This window comes from Desmodus rotundus, chromosome 6 (assembly GCF_022682495.2).
Source record: "Desmodus rotundus isolate HL8 chromosome 6, HLdesRot8A.1, whole genome shotgun sequence".
NCBI classification, from domain to species: Eukaryota; Metazoa; Chordata; class Mammalia; order Chiroptera; family Phyllostomidae; genus Desmodus; species Desmodus rotundus.
The window spans coordinates 96,172,870-96,194,278 of NC_071392.1; the positions used below are offsets into that span (position 1 = coordinate 96,172,870).

Genomic DNA, 21,409 nt, shown 5'->3' on the forward strand with positions numbered 1-21,409 from the left:
GCAAAGGCCTGCGGGGCGGGGGACCCCTTTCTTACAGGGGGAGGCAGCCGTCCTGAGGCTCGAGCGGTAGGAGGGAGGGATGACTCCCCAGCTGTGCCACGGAGGCCAGGGGTCCTCACTTCTGCTTTCGGTTCCCCATTCGCCATGAGGCGCTGTGTTAGCAGAAGCCCTCCCCAGCCTCTCCAGGAGCCAGAACGCAGAACTAAAGGCGGCTGTGCCCCTACACCTTCCCCTGGGGGCGTGGCCTTCCCCTGGGGGCGCGGCCTTGATCCTCAGCGGCCTGACCAGCTCTCCCCAGAGGGTCTGGGCCTTTGGGGAGTGGGGTTCAGAAAGCCACGTCAGGGCATAATTCTGGGGGTACCGTGGCTTTCCTCCAGGATTTGGAGAGGTCCCTGCCCTTTCCCAGGGAGGCCTGGGCCCAGGTGGGACATGGGGTCAGGGGTCCCAAGAATCCAAGGCTGGCAGGAACATGTAGACCCTGCTGTCCCTATCCCACCCCCTACCCCAAGGTCCCCGAAAATCTGACAAGGAGGTATGTGCTCAGTCAAGCCACCAAGCCACATGGCTGGTGGCCAGTGGCCAGTCTGACCTGGGGTTTGGCTCTGAGCCCAGCGCGTGACCCCAGCTCAGGCCCCGCCCCCCACCCGGGGTGCGCAGGCTGCTGGCCCGGGGCAGACTCTCTGGCGGGGCGGGGCGGGGCCCGGGGTCACCGGGGGCAGAAAAGGGCGCCCCGCCCTCGGGGTGTGTCCGGGCACCCGCGCCACCACCTTAAGGGCCGGGCGGGGCCAGGGCCAGAGCACGGGGACCAGCGAGGCACGGGCAGAGGTTCCCGGGTGCGGGATTGGAATCGGGACCCGGAGCAGGACAGGAGCGGAAGCCATGGCGTCGTCCGTGCCAGCCAGGCCACCGCTGCTGCTGCTGCTGCTGCTGCTGGTGCTGCTGGCGGGTGCGGCACGGGCCGCCCTCCACTTCCGCCCGGGCCAGAGCTGCTACCGGCCCCTGCGCGGGGACCAGTTGTCCAACCTGGGGCGCAGGTCGGTACCAGCTTGGGGGGCTGGCCTATCCCTGGGGCTTCCCGTGCATCCCCGCCTCTTGGGGACCCTGCCACCTCCTTGGGGCGCCCTGCCTCCTTTGACCTTTGAGGGTCAAATCCAGTTTTGGAGGTCTCTCTTCCCTTTCACATCCTGGGGAGCCCTGGTTTTTGAGGGGCTTGACACGTGTGAGGCGGGCTCACGTGGATGGAGCGCCCACTCACCCTCCCTCTCATTTGGGGGATGGGAGGGGGCCCTCGGGAGTCCTGTCAGCGCCCAAAAGCCCCCGCACTGACTCTGTTGGTGGTGCTTCTCCACAGGACATACCCACGACCTCACGAGTACCTGTCCCCGTCAGATCTGCCCAAGAGCTGGGACTGGCGCAACGTGAATGGGGTCAACTACGCCAGCGTCACCAGGAACCAGCACATCCCCCAGTACTGCGGCTCCTGCTGGGCCCATGGCAGCACCAGCGCCATGGCGGGTAGGTGGGGGCCCATGGCCCCTCCACTGTGGGCCAGGGAGGCCCATCCAGGCTGCCTCCTTGTCAGCACAGGGTGGCCACAGCCCAGGGGCCTGGGGCCTGTCATTTGGTGCCAAGACTCAGCCTGGGATGAGGTGTCTGAGCCCTCAGACCCAGGAGAGCTGGCCTGTGCCTGCCGCTGCCCCCACCTGTGAGGGGGCCAAGGTGACATTGGCAGGAGGCCGTCTGCACTGGGGAGGGTCGGCCTGCCTGGGGCCTGCAGGTGGCGGGCATCACCAGGACAGGAAGCGAGTGACAAGTGGGTTGCAGGTGCCTTCTCTGTCCCCAATCTTGTGAACCTGGCCATTTGGGATGGAGCCAGAAATGCAAACTCAGGGAACCTCCTGCCGGCGTCTGGGGTGGAAATGAAGCCTCTTTTCAGCCCCATTTAACAGTGGGGGTGACCGCCTAGCCTGGGCTTGGGATGTCAAGCAAGGCTGGTCCCCTGTCCTCATCTGGGCTGTAGCCATCAGCCAGGGAGGAAGGCCGGCTGATGAGGTAAGAACCACTTGCAGAGGCTGCGGGGCCTGGCCTTGGGAGGAGGCAGCGGAGAGACCAGCCTGCAGGTTTATTTGGGCCCAGGCCACTCACCTGGTGGCACGTGGGAGGGTCTCTTTGTCCTCAGAGGCAGCCCGGGGTTCCAGAGGCCTGCCTGGCACTGGAAGTCCCTTGGAGGAGGGACTCTCCCACTGGGAAGCTGCCTCAGGAGGCTGGGGACACTGTCTCCTCCTCGACTTGGGGAGCCCGCCTGGGCAGGCCAGATGCCAGAGTGGCATCTGGCAGGGTCTCCCTGGTGGCCCTGCCCCATCTCTTTTGGGGGACTGGTGAGGAGACCCCTGAGGGCTTCAGTGGACACCTGACCCCTCAGGAAGGAGGAGGAAGGGGGCAGGGAGGCTGAGGCCCCCTGTGAAGGTGCAGGAACCCCCTGGGGAGCTGGAGGACCGGGAGACCGATTGAGAGCAGAGGTTCCATGCTCCAACTGGGCCCAGACAGAATAGAACCTCACCCTTCCTCCTGGCCCTCTGGCCCTGGGCAGAGGAAGTGAAAGGGCCTGTGTCAGGGAGGGGAGGGGGCCCTGCCCCCAGGGAAGGCGCCTGGGGAAGCCTTGAAGGAGCTGAGAGAGGGAGTCACGTGCCCAGATTTGCATTTGTGAAAGGCTGGGGCCCTGGGGGAGATCTCTGGGCCCAGGTCACTTCTCAGCTGGGTCAAGCAGCCACAGTTCTGGAGGGGAATTTCTCTCCTGGGCAGAGGACAGCTTCTCCTGCTTTCTCCTCGAACTTCTAACACCCACCCCTCCCCCACAGTGGGGTTCTTCTTCCTCTTTCACTGAGAAAAGGGGACTTCCAGGGGCACCAGGCCCAGCTGCCACCCCATGCAGCTGACCATAGTTTTTGCATTCCCTTCGGCCCCTAGCACATGAGTCCCTGGGCTTGGACTCAGCCATCCCTGGAAACAGATGAGCAAGGGTGTGACCCCAGATTGCCTCCAGCCAACCACCCAACTCCTCCAAGAAGAGGGTCTGCGGTCCCAGCTTCCTCCTCTCCATTCCTGAGTCCACTGAGGCTTCACTCTACAAATGCCAACTTTGCCCAAGTCCCCAGCAAGAGGCCGCCATGCAGCAGGTCCCGTGGTCAGCCCCGGGCCCCGCCTCACGGGCTGGGCTTCCTTGCCTCTCCTTGTACTGCTCCTAGCACTGCCCCGCCCCCTCCTGCACTCCCTGGGCTCCTCGTTCTCCCCAGGTCACTAATGAAGGTCAGGTTCCCCAGGACTGGGTCCTTGGCTCCACTCGGCCCTCCACCCGAACTCCAGCTTTACACCCAGCTGCCCACTCCCCCTCTCGCTTGGCCACCTGACCCTCAAACCTCATACGTTCAGACCTGACCGACCCCCTCACCCCCATGCACAAAAGAATGCCCAGACCTCTAGAGAGCGCTACTGGCTTTATTTGAGCCCAAACTGAGGTTCCTGGGGAGCAAGATCTCAAATGCCCTGAGGACAGTTTTACAGCTTCTTTCACGCCTTTGGAATTCAGGAGGGATGTGCAGAGGATTCCAGGGATGTGAGACTGCAGGTCAGGATTCTGTTACCTGAGGGTTAGCAAGGTCAAGTGCTCTCTTGAGGGTGGTTTCTCTCCAGGGGTCTGAAAAGAGGCATTGCAAAGGTGCGTTCCCAAGGAACAGTGCTGGCTGAAGGCAAAGAGCAAGCCTTACTCAAAAAATGTTATATCCCTGGGGCTTGTGTGCGCACCATAACCTGCCCAGCGGGGAATTTATAAGCTCACCCTGTGAGGTTACTTTCCATAGAACCCCATTTTCATCCACACCCCGAACCCTGTCTTCTCCGTCCTCCCCAGGGGAGCTCCCTCAGGGAAAACGTCACCCTTCCACTCAAGCGCTTCGCCAAAGGCTGAAGTCATGCCCCAGCATCTCTGTTTCCTTCCCCTCCTGCAATCCTGCAACAAACCTGGTCAATCCAAAATACCTTGCCAACTCCTCTGCTTCTTTTTATTTTTTAATTGTTATTTATTGTGTTTAGAAAAAGAGCGAAGGAGAGAGAAAGAAATGCTGATTTGTTGTTCCACTCACTTACGCATTAATTGGTTGATTTCTTGTATGTGCCTGGACCAGGGATCAAACCTGCAACCTTGGCCTATGAGGATGATTCTCTCACCAACTGAGCCACCTGGGCATATCCTCTGCTTCTTGCCACCCCCAGCCTGAAGCACCCCTTCCCCCCACCTGCGTGTGGCACCTAGCCTGCTCTCGGGGCTGCTAGACTGGTCTCCTTGCCGCCCGGTCGCAGACAGCAGACCGAGCTGGTCAAACCCGGGTCGGGTCATGTTTCTATTCTGCTTGAAACCCTCTGAGATTTCATGCAGATAAAAGACAAAATCCTTCCTGCACCTGTCAGAGCTCCCGATTCCATGCATGGACCCCAGGGTGGAGGCCAGGGGCCAGAGCATGGGGTCAGGGGTACCTTCTCAGGCCAGGACCCTGCTCCCTGCACCCTCCCTCCCAGGGGTGCCACCCCAGGGAGGTCCTCAGCCACCCTCTCTACATGTAGCCCCCACCCGAGTTCTCTGCTCCCAGTTTCCCTGGAATCTGCACCCTTCATGCTTGTATACTGGTTGTTCTCTGTCCCTCACCCCACAGGCCTCATGGCCAGAAGCTTTTGTCTAGAGGAGGGGCATGGCTGCCCAGAGGGGGCTCTGAGCCCAGCTTCTGGCTTGGATGACTTCTGGCTGCGGGGCAGGGTAGGGGGATGGGATGGGACAGGCAGAAAGTGAAAGGAGGCCCTGAGGGAGCACCTGGCACCTGTGAAATCACCTTGGGACACAGAAAGCCAGCCCTGGGGACCGGGGTAGGATGGCTGCAGGGCCTGGACCCAGGGTGGTATTCTCTCTGTTCACGGAGACGGAAGCAGGTCTGTGGGCCCCAGGTGGTCCCTGGCTGCCCGCAGTGGGGTGTGGGCCACCCCCCCAGGTGATGAGAGTGTCTACACTGACCAGATCCTGGCTGGCCACTCAGAACCCTCCCTCTGCACCCCCAGCCCCATGGCCCAGGCCCCACCAGCAGTGGGCGCAATTCCCTCCGGGGCGGGTCCCTGCCAGCCTCCCCGAGTGAGGGAGCTGGTGGGCCTGCCGGCACACTGTGGAGGGCGGGGGGGTCCTGGGCTGCACATGATGACCAAGGTGCCCACTTGTCTGTGCTCCTCAGCAGGCACCTGCAACCACAGCTCACAGCCAGGCTTGGCCCTGCCCTCAGGGCACTTCCGGGCGGGGGGCGGGGGAGGATGAGCAAAGGAGGCTGTGCCAGGGGAGGGCTGGGGGCAACTGCCCTGCAGAGCCCAGGCTTCCTTCAGGAGGTCCGAGCAGCGGGCCCTGCAGAGCAGGCGGCTGGGCACTGACTGCAGTGGGTGCGCCTGGCAGATCGGATCAACATCAAGAGGAAGGGGGCGTGGCCCTCCGCCCTTCTGTCGGTGCAGCACGTCCTGGACTGCGCGGAGGCCGGCTCCTGCGAGGGCGGCAACGACATGGAGGTGTGGGCCTACGCGCACAAGCACGGCATCCCTGACGAGACCTGCAACAACTACCAGGCCAAGGACCAGGGTAGGCCCCACTGCCTCTTCCAGGGAACGGGCGTGCCTGGGCCTGGGTGCTGGGGGAGGCTTGGACCCTGTAGGTTTGGGGGAGCAGGGAGCTAGAGCCCTGAGTCCTTGTTAAGGCCCCCTGGTGAGGGGTGTCTCCGGCCTTCTGTCCTTGTGGCCAGGGCTGGCTGGCCATGGTCTGGGGTTCTGATATGTTGGATTCTTGGCGGTTTCGTGGGCCTTTGTAAGAGGGGCGCAGGTGGCGGTTACCCAGGGACCAGTCAGTTTTCTGGGATCCGGATGCCCAGCTGGAAGGACGTGTGTGGGGGGGTGGGCCTGGTTCCCACCTCCCGGCCCCGGCCGGAGTACACTCAGGTGGGTCCGGAGCCCAGGGGCCCTGGATGGACCGCAGCCCCAAGCTGGCCTGGAATCCCTGAGGTTGGCACATTCCTTTCAGGCTGCTGCCCTTGGAAATGAAAGGAAAGAAAAGGTCCAAACCCCAAGCCCGTAATTGGCAGTTTTAAGTCACCTGCCTCTGTGGGGCTCCTTTGTAGTTGGCGCAGAGAGCTGGATCCAGCTCCAGGGCTGTGTGAGATCAGCGGGAGGCAGGGGGAGGCCAGGGGCTTCCCTCCCTGCCCTCTCCTTCTGCGCAAGGGAACGCCGGCCCCTGGGCCCTCTGGAGCACGCAGCAGGCCCAGGTGCCCTCCAATACCCACGGCCCTCAGCCTGCCTCCTGGGCCGTACTGCCCAGCCTCGAAGAATTCCCCCAGACTGCTCGTGCGAGTCTTGTTGAAGTGGTAAACGCGGCAGGGGTCAGAGCGCCTGGGAGAGGGGCAGATGAAGGGAGGAGGGGGTGACCACTAGGAACCAGGAGTCAAGCCGGTCCTGGGGCCTCACCCTGCCCAGCTCAGCCCTGAACTGGTCTCCTCTGGCCTCGGCAGCCCCTTGAACCCACCAGCGGGCAGGACGGGCCCTTGGAGCTCCAAAGGAACCTGACTGCGATAAACAGGCCGGCCTTGGTATCAGCGAACGTGGCCACACGTCCGGCACTTTCCAGTTGTTCTGGGCGTTTGGTGACTGTGGGGCCCTTTTAACCTTCCAGGGGTCAGTGCCCTGGCGAGGCACCTGGGCTGCACCAGCAGGCCGAGGTTCCAGGGGGCACAGGGAATGGGGGTCGGGGGTCTTACAAAGCTGAGAGCTGAATTTTTTTTAAAGCCTAATTCTTAATATCACCTCAAAGCAAAAATAATCAGAAAATGCTATTTTTTCCAAATATTGGCCTGTTCACAAAGTCATCTTATTAAGAGCTAATCATTTCATTACACTCTATCTTCTTCAGCTATGGAGGACTGGGAAAGGGCCCTTCTGGGCCCTTTCTCTCCCCTCCCTGAGCCTTTAGAAGAAAAACATCTGCCTTTTGAGTGCCTACTATGCGCTAATGAACCGCCTCCGCTTTCCGCCAAGGCCCAGGGAAGGGCTTTTCACAACTCCTCTGCAGCTGGAAGAGCAGCCCATTAAACAGCACCCGATGGAGGGGCGGCTTCTGCTATCAGTGCTGGTCAGGGAGCCGGGTGGAGGGGGGTCTGCGCCATGCCGTGCCGGGGTGGGGGTCACGCTGACTCAGCGCCCCCCCCCCCCCCAGAGTGCAACAAGTTCAACCAGTGCGGCACGTGCACGGAGTTCAAGGAGTGCCAGCCCATCCAGAACTACACCCTCTGGAAGGTGGGGGACCACGGCTCCGTCTCCGGGCGGGAGAAGATGATGGCAGAGATCTATGCCAATGGCCCCATCAGGTGGGCCACCCCTGCCCCCGCCCACGTACCGCCACGCTCCAGACACAGCTGTCCCTGGAGTTTTCTCCCTGGGGGAAGCTGGCTGAACCAAGGGGCCCCTGGGTTGGGGGGCCCTGAGAGTGAAGGGCAGGGTGCTGCAGCAGGGGGCGCAGGGCCGGGACCCCAGGCAGACTCCTCCAGCCTGCGTCACCTGGGTCGGATTTACTCTGATTCACACTGAAAGTGCCTGTTCTTTGCTTGCTCCCAGCTGCGGCATCATGGCGACAGAACAGATGGTTCGGTACACCGGGGGCATCTATGCGGAGTACCAGGAGCGGAGCTACATCAACCACATCATTTCCGTGGTGGGGTGGGGTGTCAGCAACGGGACCGAGTACTGGATCGTCCGCAACTCTTGGGGTGAACCGTGGGTAAGGCAGTCCCTGACCCTTCCTCACGCCCATGGGTCTGTGGGTGCTGTGGCTAGAAGTGCGGCCCAGGCAAGCACCAGTGACACTCAGGGGCAGAGCCGAGCTGTGTGGGACCATCGCTGGCGTGGCCGCAGGGCGTTTAGCAGCATCCTCTCCGCCAGTTGCCGGGACCGGACAGCCACTCCTCCCTGCCCCCGGGGTGACAACCAAACCTTTCCTGGAGAGAAATAGCCTAGAGGGGACTCCACGTGGAAGTTTCAGTTTAGCGACTTTATTCCTGCACAGCCACCCCAGTTTCTCCTGCCAGTCTCGGCTCTGCTCAGTAACCCGCCATTTTTTCAAAAACAGTCTGGATGTGGGTCACAAATCCAGGGGAGATGAGCTGAGTGCCAGAATTTCAATCTCTAAGACCTAGTGGGACTGTTAACGGTTCAAGACATAGATGTTCGTTATTAGGAAATGGGGGGAGTGGTTAATGTCAAGGCGGTGAAATGCCAGTACTTTCTATTAGATGACCACAGATGGAGGTATTAATGGGCAGTTAAGTCACCTGGTCCAAAGCAGCCACATTCTGGTTACCAGGAGGGGCCCCTGACATGCAGGGCATGCTCACCAAGAGAAACAGTTCACACAGCATGCAAGCAGGGCTCCTGCGTGGGAAAGGGAGGGGCAGTGGGCGGTGGAGCCTGGGCTAGTGACGGGGTCCGAGTGCTGGGAGGTGGGGCGGTGTGCTGACCAGCTGACGGAGTCCCTCCCCCGCAGGGCGAGCGGGGCTGGATGAGGATCGTGACCAGCACCTACAAGGACGGGAAGGGGGCAGACTACAACCTCGCCATTGAGGACACCTGCACGTTCGGGGACCCCATCGTTTAAGGCAGGCGTCTGGGACACAAAGTTCTTCAGGGAATATCATGAACCGAGACCAGAGGACCCTCCTGTTCTGGGCCCTGGGTTGGCGCTGCTGTGACCCAGAGGAACTGAGGGTGGGGGCACTGGGCACCCGGAGGGGCCCCGGCCGGGTGCCTGCCCAGAGGCACGTGTCGGACTGCACGGACCGCCCACCTGCGGAGGATGCGATCGGGGGACACGAGTTCCGTGACCTCCATTTCCCTCGACGGATGGTTTGGTGTTTACGCTTTGGCAGCCGTGGTCTATAAAGTGGCATTTACCAGCAGCTCTCTCGTCACCTTGCGTGAAATGGGGGCGCGGGCGGCAGTTGCAGGTCGCCCCAGTGACGAGTACACACAGGACTCGAGGGAGAACGGCGCCTGGGCCCCACTCACACGCAGAACACTACAGCACCCGGGTTAGGGCTCACCCAATGGCAGGCCTTTATTCGTTCTTGCAAAATTAAAACCGCCACATAAAATCTCTGCTAGTCAGGTTCTCGTGAGAAAGCTTGAGTCCACTTTGCAAGCGGTTCAGCTGTGTCTCAGCCTCTGCGCTCGCACCCCCATCAGAGCGGGGACGCGGACCCACCCCGCGTGGGGGTCCAGTGCCGTGGACGGCGGGGGGGGGGGGACTGGGGGGGCACTCAGAGCAGCGCTCACGTGTCCTGCCGCTGTTTTCCTTTTCACCAACGCACCTGCCTCTCCCCACACCGCGTCCCAGGCGCCAACATAGGCCCCTCCGGTCTGGAGGGCTCTGCGAGTCAGCTCACCAGGATGAAGTTGGACTTGCAGTGAGCTTCAACAGACAGGAGGAAGCAGTCAGTTAGCCACAGGCGGCCACACAGTGACGCTTGTAACTAGCAAAGGCACACGCGCCCACCCTACCAATGAACTCCGCCACAGGGTCGTGTTCACCCTCAGTCTTAATGGTGCCTGCGATGCTGTCGTTCTCCAAGATAGGGAGGAAAAGCTGCACGAAGTCAGAGGTGTACGGAGGAGCGATGACATCCAGCACCTGTGTGGGGAGGACAGCAGGTCACTCCTCCGGCATGCCCATGAGCAGCGTCCAGCCACAGGCTGATGAAATGCCAGTCTGGAGAAAACCGCCATGCCCCCCTCCCAGCCCCTTATTGCCCCCTGGTGACAACGGCCATCTCCCACATCCAGACGCCCACCCAGACGGCCCCGCAGGCAGGAGGTGCCTGGTGAACCAGTATCTGTGCCCCACCACCAGCACAGCTGTCAGAATGTGCCGTTCTCGGGGTCTGGTGCAAACTGCATGAACGAAACTCAGATGGGCACCGCCGGTGTCCACAGCATGAGACATGAAACAGGCAGTGGGCTGCTGACCTCGGTCACGAAGTAGCGGATGAGGGAGATGTCAGTGTCCAGCTTCTCCAGACACTTCCGGATGTAACTGACTACAGGAAGCACGTAACCCCGACTCAGCAGGTGGACCATCCTGTCCAGCAGGGTCTTCTTCAACTCAAGCTACGAGGGTGGACATGGAGAAGGGGTCAGGCAGGCCCCCCCTCACGGCGGCATGTACCCCTGGCCTTGCTCACCTGCTCCATCACATCCAGCTGGGAGTGCTCGGTCTCGAAGAGCTTCACAAGCAGCTGCAGGACCTGGGGGTGCAGCAGCTGGTGGCAGGTGCTGATCTGCAAACAGGCCAGAAGCAGCCCCGCTGAGCCCCAGGACCAGCTCCCTGGCTCCTCAGCACACCGAAACCACAGCCACTGTCGCCGCCACCACCCACAGCTTCTCCCAACAGCCCTGAGAGTGGCAGGCCTCGCACACAGCCTAGGGCCAGCGGCTTCTGAGCCATCTCTTGCCCTTTCAGGGAACCTGATAACGGACACATCTACACAGTCAACGAAACGAGTTCCCTAAAAGGAAAACCCTCGTTTGGGCTAGCCTCGAGGAGAACATCTGAATGAACGGGTGTGCCAGAAACACAGGCACAGTGTGGCAGGTCCCCGAATGACACTTCACTCAGCATAGCTTCCCTATGACGTGGACGGGTGCTGCTGGCACTCGGCCGTGGTCTGTGTGCACTGGCCTGTGAGGAGCCCGGACCCACTGCGTGCTGCGTGCGGCCCTCCGGCCCCTACCTCGTCCAGCAGCGCCAGGTGCACCGGGGTGTGGTCCGTCTGCAGCTGGAAGTACCGCGGCTCTGACACGGTCCAGTCCACCCACTTCAGCACGCCCATCGCTACCACTGGGAACCTGCCCGTGATAAGGCACAATGCCGCCTTTCAGCGACATTTTCCAAAAACAAACACCAAAACCAAACAAAGGTGTAAAACACGGACAACAAGCTCAATCCACCCCATCCACCACTTCATCTCCGACTGAAGCGCTCTGAAGAGGTGTCTGCTGCAACACCCCTCCCCACGTGCGGCCACCAGCGGCTCTCAGGCCTCAGCTCCTTCCGCCTCCTCACTGCACAGTGTGACCACTGCCTGCAGGGAGCCGGGGCTGCACGGCACTTAAGCTCTCTCCTGTTCAGCAAAGCCTCTCCTTGTCCCGACAGAGCAGGTTAACAGGGAGGGTCAGGTTCCCAGAGAACCCCTCTCTGTAAGAAGCTTCCCTAGTGAGCTCTTATTGACGTGACTGGCATAACTGCTGGTCTAACTTTTATTGTAAACATCAACAGACCCATCTCTCCAAATCAATTTTCACAATTCTGGTTGATCTTCCATCGCCGGTCTGATCTGTGAACAGCCCTCCTTGGTCCAGCTGCCCCTGAACATCACTCATGCTGCCCTCACAGCCTGAGGTTCTCTGTCTACGCCCCAACAAGGAAAATTAATAAAACCAGTAAGTATCTCTGGAGCTTCAGTGGGCTGTTCTGAACTTCCAACAGGAACGTCACCCCCCCCACCCCCCGCCCAAGGGCGTGGCCGGGCGCTCACCTGATGCATTGGTAGAGCGTGCCCAGCTCCGCCACCAGCTCCGAGGCCCCTTTGTTCTCATTGCAACACAGATTGTGCACAGTCTCCACCGCCTTGGATGTCGACTTCAGCTCGTCCTTGTTGATGCTCACGCGCTTGTTCTGAAAGCATACGCCCCTTGGTGAGTCCCACGGTGTGCGTGCCTGGCCGCTCTCTGCAGACCCCTCCCTGCTCTCAAGCCAGGAGTCCATCTACTGGTCACCCTCCCCAGTCACACCACAGAGACTCTGAAACCCAAGGAGACGGGGATTTGCGGTCTAGGGAACAGATATTATTCTTCAGCCCCACACACCCCGAGAAGGCGGGTGGCCTGTGCCCCAGAGTGCCCACGTGCCCCCGGAAGCGAGCACACCTTCTTCCAGGCCTCCACTACGCTGGCCGCGTAGGCCAGGATGTGGATGTACTTGTGCTTGTGGTCCTGGTTGATCCTGGCCCCGGGCTTGAAGAGCGACTGCATGAACAGGTCCAGGAAGGCGGGCACCCGGATCTGCAGACACATGACTCGTTCAGAAGGGATGCGGGAGAGGGAAGGCGGGCAAGCCCACACGCGCCAGTGGCGGAGGGGGCAGCCACGCCGTGCCCCGCAGGTGCCTGGTGCCTGCAGGCCCCGTGAGGGAGGGAGCTGCCCAGGAGAGGCACGGGAACATCCCGACAGGGGCTCGCACTCTCTGACCTGCGAGATTAAGAGACACACGGGCTCTCCACAATCACCCTTCCCGTGCGGGGCCCTGCTTTCCCACCGACATGGAGCGCAACTTACAAGTTCCACTGGAGGCGGGTCCATGCTGGTGAACATCTTGAACAGGACCGTGATGTCAGCGGGGTTCAGGGCCCCTTTGGACAGCATCGCCCCCAGGGCCTGGCAGGCCCGCGGGTAGGAGGCGGCCGTGCCGAGCGCCAGCGTGATCTGACTGGCATCATGGCCTCTGCGTGAGAACCACCACGGGCCCGGCGTCAGCAACCCCTCCCTCCCTCCTCTTCTCTCGTTTACCACTCCGACGTGTTGGGACCCCTGGGTTTTCCTATTGCTGCCTCTCGGGGGTACGCTGGCTGGCTGACCCGTGAACACAGCATTGGGCGCTCCCTGGGAAAGGGTTCTAATGCAGCCTGCAGGTTTTCTAAAGGGAACCGTCCCTTTTAAATACCTTCTTAAGACTCCACGGGTAGAAAACAAAGACAGTAAGAGCTGGTTTTGTTCTACGATATGGACTACAATATAACAGACTACTGAATAACTCTTTCAAAATTACTGCTGATTGCTGTCAATAAATCCCGATGTATGAAAACAGAGGTTCAAAGCCCAGGGAGTTGAGCAACTGACAAGCGCAAACGACACATCAAAGCGACACTTCAGGAAGCAAGCTCTGTACGCGCTTCCAGCTTGCTGCGCAAAGGGCGGTCTGCCTGCATGTCCCAATACGGGGGCCTAGGGTCCCGTGGGGGCCCAGTGGGATGGGGTGAGCCCAGATGCTGCCTCACTTCTCCTGGGCGAAGCGCTGCACCTCCTGGGCGACCCTGCGCACGGCGGAGCCGCCCTGCTCCTCCTGGGCCAGCACGGACATCATGGCCTGGGCGAACAGGTACGTGTGCTCCCCGTGGCACGCCATCTTCTGGAAAACGGCAGGGGCGGGGGTGTGGGTCATGGGGCAGCAAGGACAGTACAGGCGAGCGAGCCAGACTCCCTCTGCGCCACTGCAGGAAGCTGGGACCTGGGCAGGGCTGCGGAGCCGGCGTTCTCTATAGGGAAGGAGCACCTCACATCTAACAACGCGTGACCCGACCACTTCCTTCCAACCTGAGACAGGTGGAGAACTTACGGCAAACTCCGGAAGATTCTTTTCAAGGTTTTCTTCGCCCCCATCCAAGATGGTAGCCAGAGAGGTGCGGAGCACTCTAGAAAACACCTCCAACTGTTGGCAGGCGGTGGACACGCTGGTGATCTCCCCTTGGTAGCCGGCATCGGAAATGAGCTGCCACGCGGAAACAAGAAGCCAGACAGAGCGTCAGCGAGGAGTGACCACACCTGTCCTAGAGAGCTGGCTGCTGTCAGTGTCTGTGGTAACATGCCACGAGCAAGCACTGGTCTCTCTCAGGCGTCACGCCCTCCCTCACCCCAGCTTCGCCTCTCAGAGGCCTGTGGCCCCACTCACTCCCAGCTCCATTTCTTTGTGTGGGTGACGAAGGAGACAGGCCAGGCACCCCTAACACAATGGACTCCAGAAGCCTGTTCCCGCCAGACCCTGGAAGCACGGGACACGTCAATCCGAAAACACGGACACCCCTACGCGCTCTCCTTTCTCCACATGAGACTCACTCACGTGAGACGGTGAAGGCCTTTGCCAGAAAAGCACATTCGACCTCCCAAAGGAGGAAGACCACCCACACCAACAGCACAACGGCCCTCGCTCATCAATGCTTTTGCCCTTCCTTCGACGCTCGTCCTCTTCCTACCTTAACAGTGAAGTTGAGCATCAGACAGTCTGGATGGGCTTCGGCCAGTTTGTAGAAAAGGTCTCTCCACGTGGTGTGCGCGATCATCTGTTCCAGCCAGGCTGGGGTCTGCCAACAACAAACAACAGCGAGGGAAGAAGCCCCACTCCAGCGGAAGTGAAGGTCACGTCCAAACAACCGCGGGGCACTCCAGCTGAGCAGCAGGGCCCTGGGAGCGCCTGGATGTGGCCCCGAGGTCCCAGAGTGCTGATGCCACCCTGCAGCGGAGTGGCAGAGTTGGATGCCTGCTCGTAGCTCCTGGGAGACCTGACTCCACACAGGGCATGCCGGGGCACTTCCCAGGGACTTCCGAGAGGCCCATGGAAGCGTGCGCACAGTGGGGCAGCATCCCACGCACCATGACCTTGTGCTAATCAGCTGTGCCTGCGCACACAGAGGAAAAGGTGCCTTAAATGGCACTGGTGTTCTGTCCCTCATCTCGTAATAGGGCGTGACACGGGGCCTCCCCACCGTCCCACCAAGCAGCTGCCAGAGCTGGGGCTGTGCTCTGACACCCCCTGCACCATGGCCGGGCTCCCCTCTGGCCGCCCCGGACCAACTGAGGGACCGGCTCTGAGGGCAGACCTGCTGCCAGGGGACATTGGACGTTGGAGCTCCAACGGCAGGTGACTGTGGCTTGTGAAGACTGTGGTGGCATTGCTGACACTTTTTGACCACTGCACTATTGTCTGGGACTCTTCCAGCCCGCTGTCCTTCTCTCCCTCTTGTCTTCAGGGGTCCGACCCACATCACAGCTCCCCAACCCCCCTCCAGCCGCCACCATCTCCTCCACTGGTCCGTCCTTCAGAGTCTCCCGCAGTAACCCTGTCCTGACACCCACTTCCCGGAGGCCCATGGAGACGGCACGCCACGCAATGAGGCCACGCCCCAGAGTTCGGGTGAGATGGGTGGTGTGAGTCCCCTGTCCCTTCTCTGTAGCTCGGCACCTGCGTGCCTCTCCTCCCCTGACCAAGTGCGGCACTTAAAGGGCGACTCTGACTCAATGCGCCTTCCGTCTCACACCTGGGCTCCTTCCCCAGCACTCACACTTCCTACGTGACACGCCACGCCATGCCCCGCCACACACGTGCAGTCAGCAGAAGGCCCCAGGAGCCGGTATGAGAAAAGGGACCCTCACCTCTCCTTCTTCAGTGAAAATGGAATCTGCTTTGCGGGGGTCGAAATGTTTGATCAGTAAACTCTTCAGGTGATTTTCCACTGTCTCCTGCACCTGCACGGGCTCAACGCCTGAAAGACAGCGGCCGCCTCTCAGTGCACCGTCACTTCGGAAAGAGCACGCAGGTCAAAGTCCGCAAGGAGCCACTACTGACTCCGGAGTCTGGACCCTTGCAAAACTTCGTACTAATCAGAGCCAAGGTTCGAACCAAAACGAGCACAGAGCAGAACTCACAGGGACACTGGGCCCATCTGTGTGGGCAGGAAAACGTCTTCAAAACCTCACTAAGGACAAGGACGGGTGACCCAAGCAGACAGGAGGATGGAAAGGCACATGCTCCACAGGACAGAGAGCAGATGCCAGCCAGGAGACGCATTTGTGTCCAATCACAGTGGCAGCAACCAATGGACTATTTTCTGGAAAGTCCTCACCCAGTGACGTCATCTGCACCCCACTCAGTGACCTGCAATAAGGCTCTGCTTTGCTATCAGCTAAAAGCCATAATCACACTCAGTCCTACAGTGCCCCTCTCAGAAACGGCACACGGAACACCCCCTGCCCTCCGCCGGGCCCCGCGAAGCCCCGGGAACAGGCTGGCTGCAACCCTGCGTCAGCGAGTCAGGGACGAGGATGGAGCAGACGGAGATAGGCAAGCAGTGCAGTTCTGACTTACTGAAGTCTTCAAAACAAAGATGCTTTCCAATTTCTCAGCACTACAATGACCCAAAGATCTTTAAGAATGTCGGGGAGGTGACCAGCCAGGACAGGCCCCCCGCTCGAAGCACCTGTCTGAATGAGCCACTCGGCCAGCAAGTTGACGGTCTGGGCCACGGCGGTGTAGTTTTCCGACAGGAGCTGGATGACGTTCTCGGGAGACCCTCCTGCTTGGAAATACCTGGACCAGGTAACAGACACACTCTTACACCCACTGCATGGAGACAGGGACAGTGACAGCAGGGAGGTTGGTGAGGCGGAGGACGGGTCACTGAGATGTCTGCAGTGCGGGGGACCCCGGGATGCCATCCACTCTCATGTCACATGGCCCTTACTTGTACCTGTCCTCCTACGGGCCGCCACCCCCCGCCCCACCCCAAGAGCCCTGACGCGCCTCTTCAGCGTGTTGAAGATGGAGGGCTCCATGATGTAGTCCCGCGTGGAGAACGTGCGCAGGCACTCCTGCTGGACCTCGGCGTCATCCTCCCCCTCCGCGAACTCGTCCTCCTGCTGTGGGAGACACTGCGAGCTCGGCCACTGTCCACGACCACAGACATCCTGCGGTCTCACTTCTTGAATCTCTGTGACACTGTCTTTTCAAAAGTGCCCCACCCACATCGTCAATGGGACTCCCCTAAGAACCTCAGGAAGTGGCTGGACAGTGACACGTGGCTAAGAAAGTGGGACCCGTGGTCACACCAAGTGGGCCTGCCCTGTGTGTCCCCCCCGGGGACTTCACCCCGTGGTCGCACAAGCTACCTCGTTTGTGGGAACCCTCCCTATGAACAAAGGTCACCAGCTTGCCGACCCCCCTGTGGCCATGTGAGGATCCACGAGCTAATTTTAGGAAGAGCCAGGCACGGTACCTAACATTCAGTAAGAGGTCAATAGTCGTTAGCTATTATTGTTTCTATTATTATTATTATTAATTCGTATGTGCCGTTTCACGCTTTCCGACCAAGGCCATGCGGTGATTCTCCAAGACACGCACCGCCCATCTGCTGTCAGAAAGGAAAGACAGTGACCTGCTTCGAACGGGCAGGCCCGGCTGCACCCCCAGCCCCGCCCTGCATGGAGCTCTCCGTGGGCCGTCATGGACCCGTGAAGGGGGGACGACAGGGCCGACGGCCCCGTGGTGGGTCCAGCTCACATGCTGCTGCCTCATTAACAGGCATGTGCTTCTGAACACTTCCTATGCCCTGAGCAATGTGCTTGTCACCAGGGACAGAGGGAAGTAGAAGACAGGGTATGTCTCTTCCCACCTGGGGGTTCACGAACTAGCCGCAGAGACCAGCCTCCACGCACCCGACTCAGCAGCTGTGGCCCAGGGCCACATCTAGCCAGCCCTCCTCCTGTTTTTGTGAATAAAATTTTATTGGAGCAACACTCCCTTTCTTTTTTAACCCTCACCTGAGGATATGTTTATTGATTTGAGAGAGAAACATCGGTTGGTTGCACCCTGTACACACCCTGACTGGGGACCGAACCCACAACCCAGCTATGTGCCCTGCCTGGGGATCAAACCTGCAAACTTTTGGTGTATGGGGTAACGCTCCAACCAATTGGGCTACCTGGCCAGGGCAACACCCCCATTTTCTAAAAACAGTCTCTGCGGCTACTTACCCCCTACAACAACAGAGCCTAAAATACTTGCCCTTGGGCCTTCAGAGACATTGGCCTGCCCGTGGGGCCCAGGACCCTCTCTGAGATGGCACTGGACGGGGGCGAAGAGGGCCGGGCTCACCGGAGGCCCCTGCGGATGCCTTACTTAGCCTTGGGCTTCTGCCTGGGACCCCTGCTCTCCTCTTCCGTCTTCTCTTGGGCCATGCCACCTCCCTGCCCATGAATCTCGAATTAAGCTTGGGTCCACTGATGGATGGACGGATGGATGGAAACCCACCTCTCTCCCTGTCCAGACTCAAGAAACAGCCCACACTCATTTCCATCCAGACATCCCCCACCCAGTACTCCCAACTCACTCCTTCCAAAACTGACCTCGACTTTTCCCTCTAGCCAGGGGTATGCAAACCACGGCCCGCAGGCTGCATGTGGCCCAGGATGGTGATGAATGCGGCCAACACAAAATTATAAATTTAATTAAAACGTCATGAGATTTTTTTTGTGATTACATGCTACAATGTATTTAATGGTGGCCCAAGACAATTCTTCCAGTGTGGCCCAGAGAAGCCGAAAGGTTGGACACCCCTGCAAATAGATCTTTTCCCTGCAGCTGGTATTTCAGAGGATTCCACATCCACCTGCTATCCCAAACCCAGGACCTCAGGTGTCCCACTCCATTTCTCCTCCATCACCGTGTCCTCCCAGCATTGGTCCTCGGGGGCCCCTCTCACCATCTTTCCCTCCTTCATCAAAGCAAGCCTGGCTCCGCCTCCTCCGGCCTACCATGCCGATGCTACCACAGTCCTCTGCACAAGCCACCACCCTGATGTCTCCCTCTTGCTCAGAAGAAACACCTAAGCCCTCACGTGTCCACAACCTCCCAGGTGCTCACCTGGCCAGCCTCACCTCTCGCCACCCCCATGGCCATCCTGAGCTGTTGGCATTTCAGACGCGCTCTCAGCACCGTACCGTGTGGGCTCCACGACACCCGTGGACATGGCCCCAAGTGAACAGGATGTGGGTCATACAGATGGTCCTACCACAGACTTCCAAACCCCGGTCCCCTTTCTTGACGTTCAGCCCCTGCTCAGACAGTCACAGTTAGGATGACCGTGGAGGGGGCATCTGGTCCACCCCGCCCATCACGGGTCGAGGTGGAAGGAGGATCAAGACCAAAGCTCTCAGTCCCGGGTGCAGACGGGCTCCGCCTGGCCTCCCACAAAGGCGCGGACTCGCCGAGGGGAGCTCAGCCCAGCCAGCGAGGCCCGGCCCAGGCGGCCTGGGCATGCCCTGTTCTAATGCTCTGGGACTCGAAGGCGCCCTGGGACACGCGCTGTGGCTTTCTGGGCAGCGTGCTGTGAACCCCACCCCGCCTCCAAGTTCATGTCATCTGGACCACAGAGGTGGCCGGCGGTTGGATACACTGGCAACAGAGACCAGGGGCCTGGGGTCACTGCGCCTGGCACAGAGCCCGGCCCCAGGCAGAGGTCAGCGGGTCACCTCGCGCCACGGCTGGGCGCCGCCCCTCGTCGCCACGCCCTCACGTCGCCAGTGCAGGAGCAGGGCCGCGACGCCGCGTGCGTGACCCTGGCAGGCAGGGGGCGAGGGGCGGGTCCCGCCGGCCGTGGCTGGCAGTTGGCCGGCTGCGGGGCGCGCGGTACTTGTACCACACGGTGACCGCGGGGTCGGCGCGGCGGTGGCGGGGGCACCCGCTGCCTCTCACCTGGCCGCTGTCAGCCTCGTCGCCCCATTCGGCCGCGCTCCCAAAGTAGTCCTCGTCCATGATGGCGCCCGGCGCGGCGCCCGCCATCCTGTCCCACGAGCAAGCGCGCGAGCACGGCGCATGCGCACGGCCGAGCGGGAGAGCGCACGCGCGGCCCCGCGATTCTATTCCCCCCGCGGCCGCGCGCCTCCGCCTGAGCGGGAGGCTGGGACGCTGCGGACCTGGAGGAAGGGGCGGGGCCAGGAGGGAGGGGGCGGGGCAAAGGGAACTGCCCGGGGCAAGTTGATCCAGGTGCTCAGGGCCGGGTCGGTGTTGGGCGGGTGCGGGCCCGGGAACTTCCTGTATTGACCCAGCAGCACAGCCTAGCCAGAAGTTTTGAACTAGGCTCATGCTTGGCATGGGTTCCCGTCCCTCCCATTTCTTCCCTGCTACTTCCAGCCCTGAGAGCATCAGTTTCCTCGTCAGACAGCTGGCCACCTAGCATGTCTGACTTACCAGCGTCTAGCGTCCACGAATATGTTTTAATTTTTTTTAATCTGAAGAAAAATAACTATTGCAACAATGAGTCCAGCCTGGATTATATTAGGATATGTATAACTGGTATAAAGAACTAATGGAGTATAATATATAATTTAACTATTTCTTCATGAAAGAAGGGCCCATGAATGTCCTAAAGGAGCATAGAAAAGAGGGCCCACCTCCTGCAGAAGCTGCTGAGAATAATTGAGATATTGCTTTTTAAGCCTGTAGCACGGCCACGCCCCTGCCCTGGGGGAAACTACCTTATACTGAGAGAGCAGAATGAGGGGAACAAATAAATGAACAAACAAAGGCCAGTGTACTGAGATATCAGGAGAGAGTGACTTTGGGCAATCAGAGAAGGCATCTCTGGGGCGCATGACAAAGTGAGCCCAGCAAGCCGTGACCCACAGAGAACATTTCAGGAGATCAAAGCTGCTTGCATCTTGTTCTTCGAACCCAAAGACCATTGAGACTGGTCCCTGGCTGGCCAGGGAGAAGCCCAGATGAAGTGGACGAGGCAGACAGGGCCAGATCCTGGTGGGGAGTTAGGTTTTAATTGAGGGCTTTTAGGAAGGATGTAGAGCACTGAGCATGGAGTTTGCACACAGTAGGTGCTCAGTAAGTATTAGTTACTATGATGAAGAAGAAACGTTTGGGAGGTTTTGGTTTTGCTTGCTTTGAGGGAGCGGCAGGACCCTATCCGGGTGTTTGACGCTGTGTCCCATAGCTGATGGAAGCCTTACATCTGGGAGCCTGGAGACAGGAAAGGATGTTAGGCCTTTGTGAGAGTTAACTGGGCTGAGCAGGGCAGCTCCCAACGCATGGCTGCTGTAAGATGGAGGTTCGGTCAGAGAATAAGGCAGCATCTGCTGGGGCGGGCCCGTAGTGGACCATCCCCGTAGCAGGTTTCTGCAGGGGACCATCACGAGCTCAGATGGGGACGGGGACGCACAGAACTGCAGGTGCCACCAGGACCCCCTTGCGGAGCTGTCTTGCAGCTGGCTGGAGGTGGAAGTCTGAGACTCCAGATTCAGTGCCTGAGTTCTAGCTTCCATTCACGGAATGAAAGCGTGTTAAGTTAATGAATGGCTCTGCTGAGGGCTTGTTTCAGGGTTCGTTTTCACATATGTTCTGAAATGTTGCAAAGAATGGATGGCTGTTAAACTCCTACCTCTTCTCCTCTTGGATTTTCTTTTTTAAAATAGTGCCTGAATTGAAGGCAAATTAATATAAGTATAACTAATTGCTCACATTGAAGCAGGGATTATTTAACTCACCTCTCCCTCAATGAAAAGGTTACTCATTAAATGAATTAACAAACAGCCCCTAATGAAAGCATCACCTTCAGTAAGTCGCAATGATTTAGCATAATTGTGTGCATAGGTCTTGTCTCCTGAGCTATTGTTGACTTGTTTTTGAAAAGCCTATCTAAAATGTCCAAATTAGCTTGCAAATTACTTTAACATAAATACT

The 21,409-nt window shown here is 59.6% G+C and overlaps 2 protein-coding genes across 2 annotated transcripts; one reads left to right on the forward strand and one right to left on the reverse strand.

Annotated features, from left to right (window-relative positions):
• The first annotated feature begins 741 nt into the window (after positions 1–741).
• On the forward strand, positions 742–9,017 carry CTSZ (cathepsin Z). Its single transcript, XM_053926356.2, has 6 exons — positions 742–1,034; positions 1,352–1,515; positions 5,483–5,662; positions 7,283–7,433; positions 7,681–7,843; positions 8,606–9,017. Exons 1-6 carry the CDS (start codon positions 880–882, stop codon positions 8,714–8,716), a joined length of 924 nt encoding a protein of 307 aa, XP_053782331.1. The 5' UTR covers positions 742–879; the 3' UTR covers positions 8,717–9,017.
• Positions 9,018–9,145: 128 nt separating this feature from the next.
• NELFCD (negative elongation factor complex member C/D) lies at positions 9,146–19,572 on the reverse strand. Its single transcript, XM_053926355.1, has 15 exons — positions 19,415–19,572; positions 16,466–16,581; positions 16,143–16,252; positions 15,319–15,428; positions 14,142–14,249; positions 13,508–13,660; positions 13,170–13,300; positions 12,451–12,616; positions 12,043–12,177; positions 11,652–11,791; positions 10,848–10,962; positions 10,299–10,394; positions 10,084–10,224; positions 9,619–9,748; positions 9,146–9,529 (listed from the first exon to the last, which is right to left on the reverse strand). Exons 1-15 carry the CDS (start codon positions 19,499–19,501, stop codon positions 9,495–9,497), a joined length of 1,773 nt encoding a protein of 590 aa, XP_053782330.1. The 5' UTR covers positions 19,502–19,572; the 3' UTR covers positions 9,146–9,494.
• Between the last annotated feature and the right edge of the window lie 1,837 nt (positions 19,573–21,409).